The 18,483-nt window shown below is 41.7% G+C and overlaps 1 protein-coding gene across 2 annotated transcripts in view; it reads right to left on the bottom strand.

Annotated features, from left to right (window-relative positions):
* LOC118374222 (chromodomain-helicase-DNA-binding protein 4) overlaps nucleotides 1-18,483 on the bottom strand; it is a 62,425-nt gene that overhangs the window by 35,139 nt on the left and 8,803 nt on the right. For both annotated transcript variants that reach the window (XM_052494850.1, XM_052494849.1), the window contains exons 13-18: nucleotides 9,424-9,635; nucleotides 8,441-8,572; nucleotides 8,110-8,209; nucleotides 7,803-7,994; nucleotides 7,127-7,327; nucleotides 6,790-6,927 (exon numbers count right to left, since the gene is read on the bottom strand). In XM_052494850.1, the coding sequence (XP_052350810.1) occupies nucleotides 6,790-6,927; nucleotides 7,127-7,327; nucleotides 7,803-7,994; nucleotides 8,110-8,209; nucleotides 8,441-8,572; nucleotides 9,424-9,635 (975 nt within the window). The remainder of the gene's footprint in view (nucleotides 1-6,789; nucleotides 6,928-7,126; nucleotides 7,328-7,802; nucleotides 7,995-8,109; nucleotides 8,210-8,440; nucleotides 8,573-9,423; nucleotides 9,636-18,483) is intronic.

The following is an 18,483-nucleotide window of genomic DNA, read 5'->3' as shown; positions in this document are numbered from 1 at the left end:
GTTATGACTATAATGGTTATGGTACTGGTTATGACTATAATGGTTATGGTACTGGTTATAACTATAATGGTTTTGGTACTGGTTATGACTATAATGGTTATGGTACTGGTTATGTCTATAATGGTTATGGTACTGGTTATAACTATAATGGTTTTGGTACTGGTTATGACTATAATGGTTAAGGTACTGGTTAAGACTATAATGGTTATGGTACTGGTTAAGACTATACTGGTTATGGTACTGGTTAAGACTATACTGGTTATGGTACTGGTTAAGACTATAATGGTTATGGTAATGGTTATGACTATAATGGTTATGGTAATGGTTATGACTATAATGGTTATGTCTCTAATGGTTATGGTACTGGTTATGACTATAATGGTTATGTCTCTAATGGTTATGGTACTGGTTAAGACTATAATGGTTATGGTAATGGTTATGACTATAATGGTTATGTCTCTAATGGTTATGGTACTGGTTATGACTATAATGGTTATGTCTCTAATGGTTATGGTACTGGTTACAGTGCATTCGAAAAGTAAACAGAGCCCTTGACTTTTTCCACATTTTGTTACATTACAGCCTTATTCTAAAATGTTTATTTTTTATTATCTCACTAATCTCCACACAATACCCGATAATGACAAAGTGAAAACAGGTTTTTAGAAAGTTTTACACATTAAAAATAAAAACAGAAATACCTTATTTACATATGTATTCAGACCCTTTGCTATGAGTCTCAAAATTGAGCTCAGGTGTATCCTGTTTCCATTGATCATTCTTGAGATGTTTCTACAACTTGATTGGAGTCCACCTGTGGTAAATTCAATTGATTGGACATGATTTGGAAAGGCACACACCTGCCTATATAAAGTCCCACAGTTGACAGTGCATGTCAGAACAAAAACCAAGCCGTGAGGTCGAAGGAATTGTCCGTAGAGCTCCAAGACAGGATTGTGTCAAGGTACAGATCTGGGGAAGGGTACCAAAAAACGTCTGCATCATTGAAGGTCCCCAAGAACACAGTGGCCTCCATCATTCTTAAATGTAAGAAGTTTGGAACCACTAAGACTCTTCCTAGAGCTGGCTACCCGGCTAAACTGAGCAGTCGGGGGAGAAGGGCCTTGATCAGGGAGGTGACCAAGAACCAGGTGGTCACTCTGACAGAGCTCCAGAGTTCCTCTGTGGAGATGGCAGAACCTTTCAGAAGGACAATAATATCTGCAGCACTCCACCAATCAGGCCTTCACGGTAGCGGCCAGACGGAAGCCACTCCTCAGTAAAAAGCACATGACAGCCCACTTGAAGTTTGCCAAAAAGCCACCTAAAGACTCTCAGACCATGAGAAACAAGATTCTCTGGTTTGATGAAACCATTATTGAACTCTTTGGACTGAATGCCAAGCGTCACGTCTGGAGGAAACCTAGCACCATCCCGTTTATCAACGGCAGGGACTGGGACACTATTCAGGATGGAGGGAAAGATGAACAGAGCAAAGTGCAGAGATCCTTGATGAAAACCTGCTTCAGAGCACTCAGGACCTCAGAGTGGAGCAAAGGTTCACCTTACAACAGGACAACAACCCTAAGCACATAGTCAAGACAACACTTTGGGACAAGCTGGTTATGACTACAATGGTTATGGTACTGGTTATGACTAATGGTTTTGACTATAATGGTTATGGTACTGGTACTGGTTATGTATATAATGGTCATGGTACTGGTTATGACTATAATGGTCATGGTACTGGTTATGACTATAATGGTTATGGTAGTGGTTATTACTATAATGTTTATGGCTATAATGGTTATGGTAATGGTTATGACTATAATGGTTATGACTATAATGGTTATGGTACTGGTTATGACTATAATGGTTAAGGTACTGGTTATGTCTATAATGGTTATGGTACTGGTTAAGACTATAATGGTTATGGTACTGGTTATGACTATAATGGTTATGGTACTGGTTATGACTATAATGGTTAAGGTACTGGTTATGACTATAATGGTTATGGTACTGGTTATGACTGTAATGTTTATGGATATAATGGTTATGGTACTGGTTATGACTATAATGGTTATGGTACTGGTTATGACTATAATGTTTATGGCTATAATGGTTAAGGTACTGGTTATGACTATAATGGTTAAGGTACTGGTTATGTCTATAATGGTTATGGTACTGGTTATGACTATAATGGTTATGGTACTGGTTATGACTATAAGGGTTAAGGTACTGGTTATGACTATAATGGTTATGGTACTGGTTATGGCTATAATGGTTATGGTACTGGTTATGACTATAATGGTTATGGTACTGGTTATGACTATAATGGCCATGGTACTGGTTATGACTAATGGTTATGGTACTGGTTATGACTATAATGGTTATGGTACTGGTTATGACTATAATGGTTATGGTACTGGTTATGACTATAATGGTTATGGTACTGGTTATGGTACTGGTTAAGACTATAATGGTTATGGTACTGGTTATGACTATAATGGTTAAGGTACTGGTTATGACTATAATGGTTAAGGTACTGGTTAAGACTATAATGTTTATGACTATAATGGTTATGGTACTGGTTATGACTATAATGGTTATGACTATAATGGTTAAGGTACTGGTTATGACTATAAAGGTTATGGTACTGGTTATGACTATAATGGTTAAGGTACTGGTTATGACTATAATGGTTATGGTACTGGTTATGACTATAATGGTTATGGTACTGGTTATGGTACTGGTTAAGACTATAATGGTTATGGTACTGGTTATGACTATAATGGTTTTGGTACTGGTTATGACTATAATGGTTATGGTACTGGTTATGACTATAATGGTTATGATACTGGTTATGACTATAATGGTTATGGTACTGGTTATGACTATAATGGTTATGGTACTGGTTAAGACTATAATGGTTAAGGTACTGGTTATGACTATAATGGTTAAGGTACTGGTTATGACTATAATGGTTATGGTACTGGTTATGACTATAATAGGTAAGGTACTGGATATGACTATAATGGTTATGGTACTGGTTATGACTATAATGGTTATGGTACTGGTTATGGTACTAGTTAAGACTATACTGGTTATGGTACTGGTTATGACTATAATGGTTATGGTAGTGGTTATGACTGTAATGGTTATGGTACTGGTTATGACTATAATGGTTATGGTACTGGTTAAGACTATAATGGTTAAGGTACTGATTATGACTATAATGGTTATGGTACTGGTTATGACTATAATGGTTTTGGTACTGGTTATGACTATAATGGTTATGGTACTGGTTATGACTATAATGGTTATGATACTGGTTATGACTATAATGGTTATGGTACTGGTTATGACTATAATGGTTATGGTACTGGTTAAGACTATAATGGTTACGGTACTGGTTATGACTATAATGGTTATGGTACTGGTTATGACTATAATAGTTAAGGTAGTGGTTATGACTATAATGGTTATGGTACTGGTTATGACTATAATGGTTATGGTACTGGTTATGGTACTAGTTAAGACTATACTGGTTATGGTACTGGTTATGACTATAATGGTTATGGTAGTGGTTATGACTATAATGGTTATGGTACTGGTTATGACTATAATGGTTATGGTACTGGTTAAGACTATAATGGTTAAGGTACTGGTTATGACTATAATGGTTATGGTACTGGTTATGACTATAATGGTTTTGGTACTGGTTATGACCATAATGGTTATGGTACTGGTTATGACTATAATGGTTATGATACTGGTTATGACTATAATGGTTATGGTACTGGTTATGACTATAATGGTTATGGTACTGGTTAAGACTATAATGGTTACGGTACTGGTTATGACTATAATGGTCATGGTACTGGTTATGACTATAATGGTTATGGTAGTGGTTATGACTATAATGTTTATGGCTATAATGGTTATGGTAATGGTAATGACTATAATGGTTATGACTATAATGGTTAAGGTACTGGTTATTACTATAATGGTTAAGGTACTGGTTATGTCTATAATGGTTATGGTACTGGTTAAGACTATAATGGTTATGGTACTGGTTATGACTGTAATGTTTATGGATATAATGGTTATGGTACTGGTTATGACTATAATGGTTATGGTACTGGTTATGACTATAATGGTTATGGTACTGGTTATGACTATAATGTTTATGGCTATAATGGTTAAGGTACTGGTTATGACTATAACTATAGTGGTCCTTCTGTGGCTCAGTTGGTAGAGCATGGCGCTTGTAACGCCAGGGTAGTGGGTTCGATTCCCGGGACCACCCATACGTAGAATGTATGCACACATGACTGTAAGTCGCTTTGGATAAAAGCGTCAGCTAAATGGCATATATTATTATTATTATTATTATATTATAATGGTTAAGGTACTGGTTATGTCTATAATGGTTATGGGACTGGTTATGACTATAATGGTTATGGTACTGGTTATGACTATAAGGGTTAAGGTACTGGTTATGACTATAATGGTTATGGTACTGGTTATGGCTATAATGGTTATGGTACTGGTTAAGACTATAATGGTTATGGCTATAATGGTTATGGTACTGGTTATGACTATAATGGTTAAGGTACTGGTTATGACTATAATGGTTAAGGTACTGGTTAAGACTATAATGTTTATGACTATAATGGTTATGGTACTGGTTATGACTATAATGGTTATGACTATAATGGTTAAGGTACTGGTTATGACTATAAAGGTTATGGTACTGGTTATGACTATAATGGTTAAGGTACTGGTTATGACTATAATGGTTATGGTACTGGTTATGACTATAATGGTTAAGGTACTGGTTATGACTATAATGGTTATGGTACTGGTTATGACTATAATGGCCATGGTACTGGTTATGATTAATGGTTATGGTACTGGTTATGACTATAATGGTTATGGTACTGGTTATGACTATAATGGTTATGGTACTGGTTATGACTATAATGGTTATGGTACTGGTTATGGTACTGGTTAAGACTATAATGGTTATGGTACTGGTTATGACTATAATGGTTATGGTAGTGGTTATGACTATAATGGTTATGGTACTGGTTATGACTATAATGGTTTTGGTACTGGTTATGACTATAATGGTTATGGTACTGGTTATGACTATAATGGTTATGATACTGGTTATGACTATAATGGTTATGGTACTGGTTATGAGTAGAATGGTTTTGGTACTGGTTATGACTATAATGGTTATGGTACTGGTTATGACTATAATGGTTATGGTACTGGTTATGACTATAATGGTTATGGTACTGGTTATGACTATAATGGTTATGGTACTGGTTAAGACTATAATGGTTAAGGTACTGGTTATGACTATAATGGTTAAGGTACTGGTTATGACTATAATGGTTATGGTACTGGTTATGACTATAATAGGTAAGGTACTGGATATGACTATAATGGTTATGGTACTGGTTATGACTATAATGGTTATGGTACTGGTTATGACTATAATGGTTATGGTACTGGTTATGGTACTGGTTAAGACTATAATGGTTATGGTACTGGTTATGACTATAATGGTTATGGTAGTGGTTATGACTATAATGGTTATGGTACTGGTTATGACTATAATGGTGTTGGTACTGGTTATGACTATAATGGTTATGGTACTGGTTATGACTAGAATGGTTTTGGTACTGGTTATGACTATAATGGTTATGGTACTGGTTATGACTATAATGGTTATGATACTGGTTATGACTATAATGGTTATGGTACTGGTTATGACTATAATGGTTATGGTACTGGTTAAGACTATAATGGTTAAGGTACTGGTTATGACTATAATGGTTAAGGTACTGGTTATGACTATAATGGTTATGGTACTGGTTATGACTATAATGGTTATGGTACTGGTTAAGACTATAATGGTTAAGGTACTGGTTATGACTATAATGGTTAAGGTACTGGTTATGACTATAATGGTTATGGTACTGGTTATGACTATAATAGGTAAGGTACTGGATATGACTATAATGGTTATGGTACTGGTTATGACTATAATGGTTAAGGTACTGGTTATGGTACTGGTTAAGACTATAATGTTTATGACTATAATGGTTAAGGTACTGGTTATGACTATAATGGTTATGGTACTGGTTATGACTATAATAGTTAAGGTACTGGTTATGACTATAATGGTTATGGTACTGGTTATGACTATAATGGTTATGGTACTGGTTATGGTACTGGTTAAGACTATACTGGTTATTATAATGGTTATGGTAGTGGTTATGACTATAATGGTTATGGTACTGGTTATGACTATAATGGTTATGGTACTGGTTAAGACTATAATGGTTAAGGTACTGGTTATGACTATAATGGTTATGGTACTGGTTATGACTATAATGGTTATGGTACTGGTTATGACTATAATGGTTATGATACTGGTTATGACTATAATGGTTATGGTACTGGTTATGACTATAATGGTTATGGTACTGGTTATGACTATAATGGTTATGGTACTGGTTAAGACTATAATGGTTAAGGTACTGGTTATGACTATAATGGTTAAGGTACTGGTTATGACTATAATGGTTATGGTACTAGTTATGACTATAATAGTTAAGGTACTGGTTATGTCTATAATGGTTATGGTACTGGTTATGACTATAATGGTTAAGGTACTGGTTATGACTATAATGGTTAAGGTACTGGTTATGACTATAATGGTTATTGTACTGGTTATGACTATAATGGTTATTGTACTGGTGTGTGTCTGACCTTTGACTGGTTGTTCTTCAGCCTGTGTGCCTCATCCACCACCAGACAGGCCCAGTCTATGGAGCCCAGCACAGCCTGGTCTATAGTGATCAGCTCATAGGACGTCAGCAGGACATGGAACTTCACCGATGAGTCTTTCTGCAGGGGGACAGAGCGAGAGGGAGGGGGCAGAGGATTAGGAGGTAACAATAAAGATACAATGAGAAAAAAATCAACAACAACAAACATTTTACATTTTTACATTTAAGTCATTTAGCAGACGCTCTTATCCAGAGCGACTTACAAATTGACCGCACATTATCAGTCTCCCCATCCTCCCATCCCATTCGTCTCTCACCCTCATCTTAGAGGCCTTCTTGCCCCCCCGGATGGCATTGCCCTCGAAGGAGAACTCGTTTTCTCTGATGACGGCTCTGCTGTCCTTGTCTCCTACGTAGGTCACCACGTACATGTCCGGGGCCCACAACTCAAACTCTCTCTCCCAGTTAATGATGGTGGACAGGGGGGCGCTCACCAGGAACGGGCCCTTTGAATGACCCTGGAGAGGTGGAAGGTCAGGGGTTAATAGGTGAGTGAGTAAAACAGTTTAGGTGAATCAGAAAAGAGAAGTGCCTAAGTCCGATTTAGATGCTCTGCCCTTATCCCCTAACATTGGACTGATCATTCACGTCACTAGGTATTTAGCAGTAGGGTAATAACTCAACCTAGCCTTCTGATAAGACTAGCTGGACTTTGCTTGTATTTGTCCCAGCCTGCCTTTAGGACAGAGTCCCTCTTTTTGGACTAGTTCCCTTTGATGGGCGGTTTTATTGTTTGTCCAGGGTTTGGCAGTACCCCTACTGAAATTATTGACAAGGGAAGGCAGACTGGACGAGAGACACAAACTTACATACACACAAGATATCACTCTCACACACACACACACTCTGAAACACATCACTGTGGAATCAGATGACCACATCCTTTTGCCTATCCAGCACACACAGACCCCAATACAGACCCTACCAACACACCTCTTTGTAGAGTGAGTAGAGGAAGACAGCGGTCTGGACAGTCTTGCCTAGACCCATCTCATCAGCCAGTATAGTGTCAGTAGCCTGAGCCCAGGAGAAACGCAGCCAGTTGAGACCCTCCAGCTGGTAGGGGTGCAGCGTTCCCCTTGTAGTGTCCAGGTAGTCTGGCTGATGGTCAAACTTGATGGTGGGCTGGAGGGGAAGTGGAAGATAAACATCTTCAATTACATCACAGAATCATGAATCAATGTGAATTGGAGATTTGGACGATTCACATGAAAAGGAACAAGGAAATACCCGTACTTACATCCACCACAGGGTTAGCAGGGGGTTTCTCACTCTTCTTCACTTTAGCTATCTTCTTCAGCTTCTTACCAGGCCTTCCCTCATCTCCCAACATCAACTCTCTGAGAGAGAGAGATGGAAGAGGGGGAAGGTAGAGAAATATGAAAGACATGAAGAGGATTAGATTATTGCTTCAGGTTACTCTAGGTTGCTATAGGCAGAGTTGTCAGAGTTTTGTGTGCATGCAAGGGTGTGTGTGTGTGTGTGTGTGTGTGTGTGGTGTGTGTGTGTGTGTGTGTGTGTGTGTGTGTGTGTGTGTGTGTGTGTGTGTGTGTGTGTGTGTGTGTGTGCACCTGTGGTTCCAGTAGGTCTGCTTGTATTGGTCGTACTCTGGGATGTCCATCTCCTCACTCTCCCAGGAGGCCTGGTCGTAGGCCAGATCCCTCCACTTGATCAGGTAGTGCACGTTGTTCCTCTTATCCACACTGGAGAGAGGAGGAGAGGGGAAGGAGAATGATGATATTATGGTTTACATCTGTATTGATACAAATAGGATACAGAGGTGTTAAACAAACTATTGCCATTTTTACAACAAATAAACAGCCTTTTCCTTTACAGAGCTGACTTTGACATGCCTGTGTGTGTGTGTGTGTGTGTGTGTGTGTGTGTGTGTGTGTGTGTGTGTGTGTGTGTGTGTGTGTGTGTGTGTGTGTGTGTGTGTGTGTGTGTGTGTGTGTGTGTGTGTGTGTCCCAGGTGTGTGTGTGTTAGCTTGTGTATCCCAGGTGTGTGTGTATGTGTGTGTTCGCGTGTGTATCCCAGGTGTGGGTGTGTGTGTGTTAGCGTGTGTATCCCAGGTATGCGTGTGTTAGCGTGTGTATCCCAGGTGTGTGTGTGTTAGCGTGTGTATCCCAGGTGTGTGTGTGTTAGCGTGTGTATCCCAGGTGTGTGTGTGTATCCCAGGTGTGTGTGTGTGTGTGTGTGTGTGTGTGTGTGTGTGTGTGTGTGTGTGTGTGTGTGTGTGTGTGTGTGTGTGTGTGTGTGTGTTAGTGTGTGTGTGTGTTAGCGTGTGTGTGTGTGTGTTAGGGTGTGTGTGTGTTAGCGTGTGTGTGTGTTAGCGTGTGTGTGTGTGTGTGTGTGTGTGTGTGTGTGTGTGTGTGTGTGTGTTAGCGTGTGTATCCCAGGTGTGTGTGTGTTAGCGTGTGTATCCCAGATGTGTGTGTGTGTTAACATGTGTATCCCAGGTGTGCATGTTAGCGTGTGTATCCCAGGTGTGCATGTTAGCGTGTGTATCCCAGGTGTGTGTGTGTGTATCCAAGGTGCCTGTGTGTGCGCTACCTGTGGTTGAGGATGCGGTGGATCATGAGCCACTCCATCTTGACTCCGTAACGGTAGAACTCCTCCTCCATGTGAACATACAGGGGGTCCTTGTTCTTCCTCTTAGTGCTCTTGTCATCGTCCCCCTCCCCTCCGAAGTCCACCAGCGGGGGCTCGTCCATGTCAGTCTTCCTCTGGTAGTTACGGAACATCACCTGGCAGTTCAGCTCCAACTGGAGGGAGGGAGGGAGGGAGGGAGGGGAAAAGAGTGAAGAGGGTAAAAGATGAGTCTACTATCTATTTAGTACATAAGGATGAAGACATTGAGCCTAGGGCTGTTGCGGTGACCGTATTACCACCACACCAGCAGTCATGACGGCAGTAAAATTCCACGAGACCGTTGAGTTACAGTAATCTCCTTTTATGCACTCTGGACATGCTTTGGTAGTACCCAACTTACTAACTACCATCAGCTCCTAATGGTTTGGTACTCAGGGCTCTATTGTCCCTCCATCAGGTCCGAATGGCCTGGTACTCAGGGCTTTATTGTCCCTCAATCAAGACCTAATGGCCTGGTACTCAGGGCTCTATTGTCCCTCCATCAGGTCCTAATGGCCTGGTACTCAGGGCTCCATTGTCCCTCCATCAGGTCACTAATGGTCTGGTACTCGGGGCTCTATTGTCCCTCCATCAGGTCCTAATGGCCTGGTACTCAGGGCTCTATTGTCCCTCCATCAGGTCCTAATGGCCTGGTACTCAGGGCTCTATTGTCCCTCCATCAGGTCCGAATGGCCTGGTACTCAGGGCTTTATTGTCCCTCAATCAAGTCCTAATGGCCTGGTACTCAGGGCTCTATTGTCCCTCCATCAGGTCCTAATGGCCTGGTACTCAGGGATCCATTGTCCCTCCATCAGGTCACTAATGGTCTGGTACTCAGGGCTCTATTGTCCCTCCATCAGGTCCTAATGGCCTGGTACTCAGGGCTCTATTGTCCCTCCATCAGGTCCTAATGGCCTGGTACTCAGGGCTCTATTGTCCCTCCATCAGGTCCTAATGGCCTGGTACTCAGGGCTCTATTGTCCCTCCATCAGGTCCTAATGGCCTGGTACTCAGGGCTCTACTGTCCCTCCATCAGGTCCTAATGGCCTGGTACTCAGGGCTCTATTGTCCCTCAATCAGGTCCTAATGGTCTGGTACTCAGGGCTCTATTGTCCCTCTAACCACTCTGACATCAATGCAAATGCAATAGAAAATCACATCAAACACATCATCAAAACAGAAGGCCTACCATACTTTTAAAACTCACCTCACTGTGATGATCAATGTGAAGAAACACATTTTTGTAACAGCAGGTTGAAACAGTATAAAACATGGTTGTTGTGGATGTTGTTTCAAAGCCTAACATTACAAAATGGACAGCGCTTTCTCAGGTGATGACTAATTCAAAACAACCAAACACATTTCTGAGTTTATGCATAGGCTTATTACCCCAAGCTGAAAAAAAAGAATTAAAATTATGATTGTGTCTTTACAATACATTTACTACAGCATATTAAACATAAAACAAAACTGATTTAAGATGTCTTTGGTACATAATGAGTCTAGCCTAATAAATTTGAGTAATTGCCTTTGAGTGTGGACTGCATTATTATTCTTTTTAAATGTTTTATTTAACTAGGCAAGTCAGTTTAGAACAAATTCATATTTACAATGACCGCCTACCGGGGAACAGTGGGTTAACTGCCTTGTTCAGGGTCAGAATGACAGATTTTTACCTTGTCAGCTCGGGGATTCGATCCAGCAACCTTTCGGTAACTGACCCAACACTCTAATCACTAGGCTACCTGCCGCATTGAGTGAAATAAGTGTTCTTATATTTCTTTCTCAGCTGCTCATATTAAGAACATGTTCCGTTATAAAACCGAAGCAGCCTGATTTCTAAGACATTCTATGGTTTGTATCACTCACAACTAAAGATGCCAAATAACTATTAAATCTAGCATATAGGACCTGTTTCAAGTGATCACTTTTTCGCTCAACATAGCCACTTCATATGCTCTGCAATGGGAAAAATATCCTTTCTATTTTATTCAGCTATTTTCAATTATATTCTTCTTACTATAAAATCAAGTAAAATAAAATAATGGCACGGGACTTAAGCATATTGTCACACCTACTCCTGCTCCCTCCAGCGTTCAACGTCACCGGTCTACTAACCACCGGAACTGGCTATTATATTACGCACACCTGTTCCCCATCATTACACACACCTGGTCATAATTTTCTCCTTGATTACGCCCCCTTTATTTCACCCTCAGTTGTCATCAGTCATTAGGTGGTATTGTTATCTCTCGTGTTCAGAATGCTTCTCATGTTTGTTCTTTTGTATCGTTTCATGAAGATGGCGCTGACAGAGATGGTCGCCTTGCTTCGAGTCCTAGGAAACTATGCTGTATTTAGTTTTTTTCTGTATTATTTCTTACATTGTTAGCCCAGAAAATCTAAAGTGTTATTACATACAGCCAGGAAGAACTATTGGATTTAAGAGCGACGTCAACTTACCAACATTACGACCAGGAATACGACTTTCCCGAAGCGGATCCTTTGTTCACCACCCGGGACAGTGGATCTAATCCCAGCAGCCGACCCAAAACAATGTCGCCGCAGAAGAGGCATACGGACCGGCCTCCTGGTCAGGCTCTGTAGGCGTGCACACCGCCCACCGCTTCAGAGTATACTACTCACCAATGTCCAGTCTCTTGACAACAAGGTAGACGAAATTGCATTCCAGAGAGACATCAAAGACTGTAACATCGTCTGTTTCACGGAAACATGGCTCTCTTGGGATACGTTGTCGGAGTCGGTTCAGCCACCGGGTATCTTCATGCATCGCACTGACAGAGATAAACACCTCTCTGGGAAGAAGAAGGGCGGGGTGTACAGTCGTGGCCAAAAGTTTTGAGAATGACACAAATATAAATTTTCACAAAGTCTGCTGCCTGAGTTTGTATGAAGGCAATTTGCATATACTCCAGAATGTTATGAAGAGTGATCAGATGAATTGCAATTAATTGCAAAGTCCCTCTTTGCCATGCAAATTAACTGAATCCCCCAAAAACATTTCCACTGCATTTCCGCCCTGCCACAAAAGGACCAGCTGACATCACGTCAGTGATTCTCTCATTAACACAGGTGTGAGTGTTGACAAGGCTGTCATGCTGATTGAGTTCGAATAACAGACTGGAAGCTTCAAAAGGAGGGTGGTGCTTGGAATCATTGTTCTTCCTCTTTCAACCATGGTTACCTGCAAGGAAACACGTGCCGTCATCATAGCTTTGCACAAAAAGGGCTATTGCTGCCAGTAACATGCTGACCAGACCAGTCACGTCGCGTGCGCCGCAAAATAAAATGTAGGAATTCATGTTATTCAATTTTTGTACCCACACTACGCGCGCCAACGTGCGTCTGCAATGCCACGGGCTAAAATAGAAGTCATTCCTATTTCTGACGCAGATCGCGCTTAAAGTCCTGCCTCTCCCATCTCCTCATTGGTTATACCCACGTGGGTGATTGAAAGACAAACTTTTTTGCCGGTTGTTGTGTTAATACTATGAAAGTTTAGATGGATCACCAAATAAGTTCAAAGATGAAAAAGCCCGGAAAGAGGAGAGATGACTAGAAACGATTCGGTTGGCCGTTTTATGTGTGGATTCATTGTCAGAGTAGAGGTCCTTGTGCATTTCAGGTAAAATAACAACTCAATGTTTATACCCCAGGACAAATTAGCTAGCAACATCAAGCTAGCTAAATAGGCCAAACTAGCTAGCAAGTGCAAGCTAACTAGCTAAAATGCCATACATGTTTAATGCTCTCCGACCTGTCCCCAAATTAACGTCATTGGTTCAGAGTTTGTTTTGATATTTTAACCTGCGTGTCGTGATCGCGTTTGGTGTAGAGGGACAAAATATGTATGCACGATAGCGCAAGCGCGCAGCCGGTTTGGGTTCCATGTGAGATTGCACCTAAATCAACCATTTATCTGATCATCAAGAACTTCAAGGAGAGCGGTTCAATTGTTGTGAAGAAGGCTTCAGGGCGCCCAAGAAAGTCCAGCAAGCGCCAGGACCGTCTCCTAAAGTTGATTCAGCTGCGGGACCGGGGTACCACCAGTAGAGAGCTTGCTCAGGAATGGCAGCAGGCAGGTGTGAGTGCAAGACTTTTGGAGGATGGCCTGGTGTCAAGAAGGGCAGCAAAGAAGTCACTTGTCTCCAGGAAAAACATCAGGGACAGACTGATATTCTGCAAAAGTTACAGGGATTGGACTGCTGAGGACTGGGGTAAAGTGATTTTCTCTGATGAATCCCCTTTCCGATTGTTTGGGGCATCTTGTCCGGAGAAGACATGGTGAGAGCTACCATCAGTCCTGTGTCATGCCAACAGTAAAGCATCTTGAGACCATTCATGTGTGGGGTTGCTTCTCAGCCAAGGGAGTGGGCTCACTCACAATTTTGCCTAACACCACAGCCATGAATAAAGAATGGTATCAACACATCCTCTGAGAGAAACTTCTCCCAACCATCCAGGAACAGTTTGGTGACAAACAATGCCTTTTCCAGCATGATGGAGCACCTTGCCATAAGGCAAAAGTGATAACTAAGTGGCTCGGGGAACAAAACGTAGATATTTTGGGTCCATGGCCAGGAAACTCCCCAGACCTTAACCCCATTGAGAACTTGTGGTCAATCCTCAAGTGGCGGGTGGACAAACAAAAACCCACAAATTCTGACAAACTCCAAGCATTGATTATGCAAGAATGGGTTGCCATCAGTCAGGATGTGGCCCAGAAGTTAATTGACAGCACGCCAGGGCAGATTGCAGAGGTCTTGAAAAAGGGTCAACACTGCAAATATTGACTCTTTGCATCAACTTAATGTAATTGTCAATAAAAGCCTTTGACACTTATGAAATGCTTGTAACTATACTTCAGTATTCCATATTAACATCTGACAAAAATATCTAAAGACACTGAAGCAGCAAACCTTGTGGAAATTAATATGTGTCATTCTCAAAACTATTGGCCACGACGGTATGCTTCATTTACATTTACATTACATTTAAGTCATTTAGCAGACGCTCTTATCCAGAGCGACTTACAAATTGGTGCATACACCTTATGACAACCAGTGGAACAGCCACTTGCATCTAAATCTTGTTGGGGGGGAGAAGGATTACCTACCCTTACTTACCCTATCCTAGGGTATCCTATCCTTCATGATTAACAACTCATGGTGTAATCATAACAACATACAGGAACTCAAGTCCTTCTGCTCACCCGAACTAGAATTCCTTACAATCAAATGCTGGCCATATTATCTCCCAAGAGAATTCTAGTCAGTTTTCATCACAGCTGTGTATAATACCCCCTCAAGCAGACAATGCGACGGCCCTCAAGGAACTTCATTGGGCTCTATGTCAACTGAAAACCATATATCTTGGAGGCTGCATTTATTGTGACTCTGGATTTTTCTATCAGCATATTTATTGCAGCACTCGTGCGGACAATACACTCGATCACTACTACTCTAACTTCCGCAATGCATACAAGGCCCTTCCTTCACGACTCCATCTTGCTCCAACCGTCTTAAAGGCAGAAACTCAAACAGGATGTACTCGTGACTAGAACCATTCAACGCTGGTCTGACCAATCGGAATCCACGCTTCAAGATTGTTTTGATCACGCGGACTGGGACATGATCCGGGCAGCCTCAGAGAATAACATCGATCTATACACTGACTAGGTGAGTGAGTTTGTAAGGACGAGACAGCTTATAGGGAGATGGTAATGGCACTCAGAGTTTGGTGTCAGGAAAACAACCTCTCACTCAATATCAACAAAACAAAGGAGATTATCGTGGACTTCAGGAAACAGCAGAGGGAGCACCCCCCTATCCACATCGAAGGGACAGTAGTGGAGAAGGTGGAAAGTTTTAAGTTCCTCGGCATACACATCACAAACAAACTGAAATGGTCCACCCACACAGACAGTGTGGTGAAGAAGGCGCAACAGCGCCACTTCAACCTCAGGAGGCTGAAGAAATTTGGTTTGTCACCTAAAACCCTCACAAACTTTTACAGATGCACAATCGAGAGAATCCTGTCGGGCTGTATCACCGCCTGGTACAGCAACTCCACCGCCTTCAACCGCAAGGCTCTCCAGAGGGTGGTGCGGTATGCACAACGCAACACCGGGGGCAAACTACCTGCCCTTCAAGACACCTACAGCACCCAATGTCACAGGAAGGCCAAAAAGATCATCAAGGACAACAACCACCCAAGCCACTGCCTGTTCACCCCGCTACCATCCAGAAGGCGAGGTCAGTACAGGTGCATCAAACCTGGGACCGAGCGACTGAAAAACAGCTTCTATCTCAAGGCCATCAGACTGCTAAACAGCAATCACTAACTCAGAGAGAGAGGCTGCTGCCTACAGACTCAAATCCCTGGCCACTTTAATAATGTTAACATATCTTACATTACTCATCTCATATGTATATACTGTACCTTATACCATCTATTGCACCTCGCCTATGCCCCTCGGCCATCGCTCATCCATATATTTAAATGTGCATATTCTTATTCCATCCCTTTAGATGTGTGAATTAGGTAGTTGGGGAATTGTTACATTACATAGATATTACTGCACTGCTGGAACTAGAAGCACAAGCATTTCACTACACTCGCATTAACATCTGCTAACCATGTGTCTGTGACCAATAAAATTTGATTATTAAACTCACCTTCTGCACCTGTTTCCTGACTCCCGGCATATACGTTACAGAATACCACCTCACAATACGGACGCAGCAGAAGATAAAACCTTCTTCCAGATGGTCAATGAACAGGGTCATCTAATCAACCAACACCACGACCAAATGGCGCACCTGGATAGGACCATGAGGGAGGTCCCTCGACACCACCAGCGAGGTTCTCCATACCCCTATCAAAGGGCCTCCTACCACTGGATCTTTATATATACACCACTTGGATCATGTTTCAGTAATAATGAAATCAGACCTTCTTGTTGCATGTCTGATAATCTACCGTTTATATATGAGTGGTTAAAACATGCTAATAACGGTCCTCTGAGGATATAAAAAAAATTGGTATACTTCCACTGGTATGCCATCCAGCCCTGGAGTTTTCCCAGACTTAAATCAAATCAAAGTTTATTTGTCACGTGTGCCAAATACAACAGGTAGACATTACAGACATTACAGTGAAATTCTTACTTCCCGGCTCTAACCAACAGTGCAAAAAAGGTATTAGGTGAACCATAGGTAAGTAAAGAAATAAAAACAAAAGACAATGAAAAAAAAGAAAGAAGCGAGGCTATATACAGTAGCGAGCCTATAACAGTAGCGAGGCTATATACAGGCATCGGTTAGTCGGGCTGATTGAGGTAGTATGCACATGTAGATATGGTTAAAGTGACTATGCATATATGATAAACAGAGAGTAGCAGTAGCGTAAAAGAGGGGTTGGCGGGTGGTGGGTGGCGGGACACAATGCAGATAGCCTGGTTAGGCAATGTGCTGGGGCACTGGTTGGTCGGGGCCAACTGAGGTAGTTTGTACATGAATGTATAGTCAAAGTGACTATGCATATATAATAAACAGAGAGTAGCAGCAGTGTAAAAGAGGGGTTGGGGGGGCACACAATACAAATAGTCCAGGTAGCCATTTTATTACCTGTTCAGTAGTCTTATGGATAAAAAACTGTTAAAAGGCCTTTTTGTCCTAGACTTGGCACTCCGGCACCGCTTGCCATGCGGTAGTAGAGAGAACAGTCTATGACAGGCGTGGCTGGGGTCTTTGACCATTTTTAGGGCCTTTCTTTGAGACCGCCTGGTGTAGAGGTCCTGGATGGCAGGCAGCTTTGCCCCAGTGATGCACTGGGCCATACACACTACCCTCTATAGTACCTTGATGTCGGAGCCCGAGCAATTGCCGTACCAGGCAGTGATGCAACCATGCTCTCGATGTTGCAGCTGTAGAACCTTTTGAGGATCTGAGGACTCATGCCAAATTATTTTAGTTTCCTGAGGGGGAATAGGCGTTTGTCGTGCCCTTTTCACGACTGTCTTGGTGTTTGGACCATTCTAGTTTTTTGGTGAGGTAGACATCAAGGAACTTGAAGCTCTCAACCTGCTCCACTACAGCCCCTGTCAATAAGAATGGGGGCATGCTCGGTCCTCCTTTTCCTGTAGTCCACAATCATCTCCTTCGTCTTGTTACGTTGAGGGATAGGTTGTTATTCTGGCACCACCCAGCCAGGTCTCTGACCTCCTCCCTATAGGCTGTCTCGTCATTGTCGGTGATCAGGCCTACCACTGATGTGTCGTCTGCGAACTTAATGATGGTGTTGCGGAGTCGTGCCTGGCCATGCAGTCGTGGGTGAAAAGGGAGTACAGGAGGGGACTGAGCCTGCACCCCTGAGGGGCTCCAGTGTTGAGGATCAGCGTGGCAGATGTGTTGCTACTAGAGGTCGACCGATTATGATTATTCAACGCCGATACCAATACCGATTATTGGAGGGCCACAAAAATCCGATACCGATTAATCGGTCCATTTTTAAAAAATGTATTTGTAATAATGACAATTACAACAATACTGAATGAACACTTATTTTAACTTAATATAATACATCAATAAAAATCCATTTAGACTCAAATAAATAATGAAACATGTTCCATTTGGTTTAAATAATGCAAAAACAAAGTGTTGGAGAAGTAAAAGTGCAATATGTGCCATGTAAAAAAGCTAACGTTTGAGTTCCTTGCTCAGAACATGAAAACATATGAAAGCTGGTGGTTCCTTTCAACATGAGACTTCAATATTCCAAGGTAAGAGGTTTTAGGTTGTAGTTAATATAGTATTTATAGGACTATTTCTCTCTATACCATTTGTATTTCATATACCTTTGACTATTGGATGTTCTTATAGGCACTTTAGTATTGCCAGTGTAACAGTATAGCTTCCGTCCCTCTCCTCGCCCCTACCTGGGCTCGAACCAGGAACACAT

The sequence above is a fragment of the Oncorhynchus keta genome, chromosome 34 (assembly GCF_023373465.1).
Source record: "Oncorhynchus keta strain PuntledgeMale-10-30-2019 chromosome 34, Oket_V2, whole genome shotgun sequence".
Classification (NCBI taxonomy): Eukaryota; Metazoa; Chordata; class Actinopteri; order Salmoniformes; family Salmonidae; genus Oncorhynchus; species Oncorhynchus keta.
Note: the sequence above shows the minus strand (reverse complement) of the source record. Positions and strands in the feature narration are given on the sequence as shown.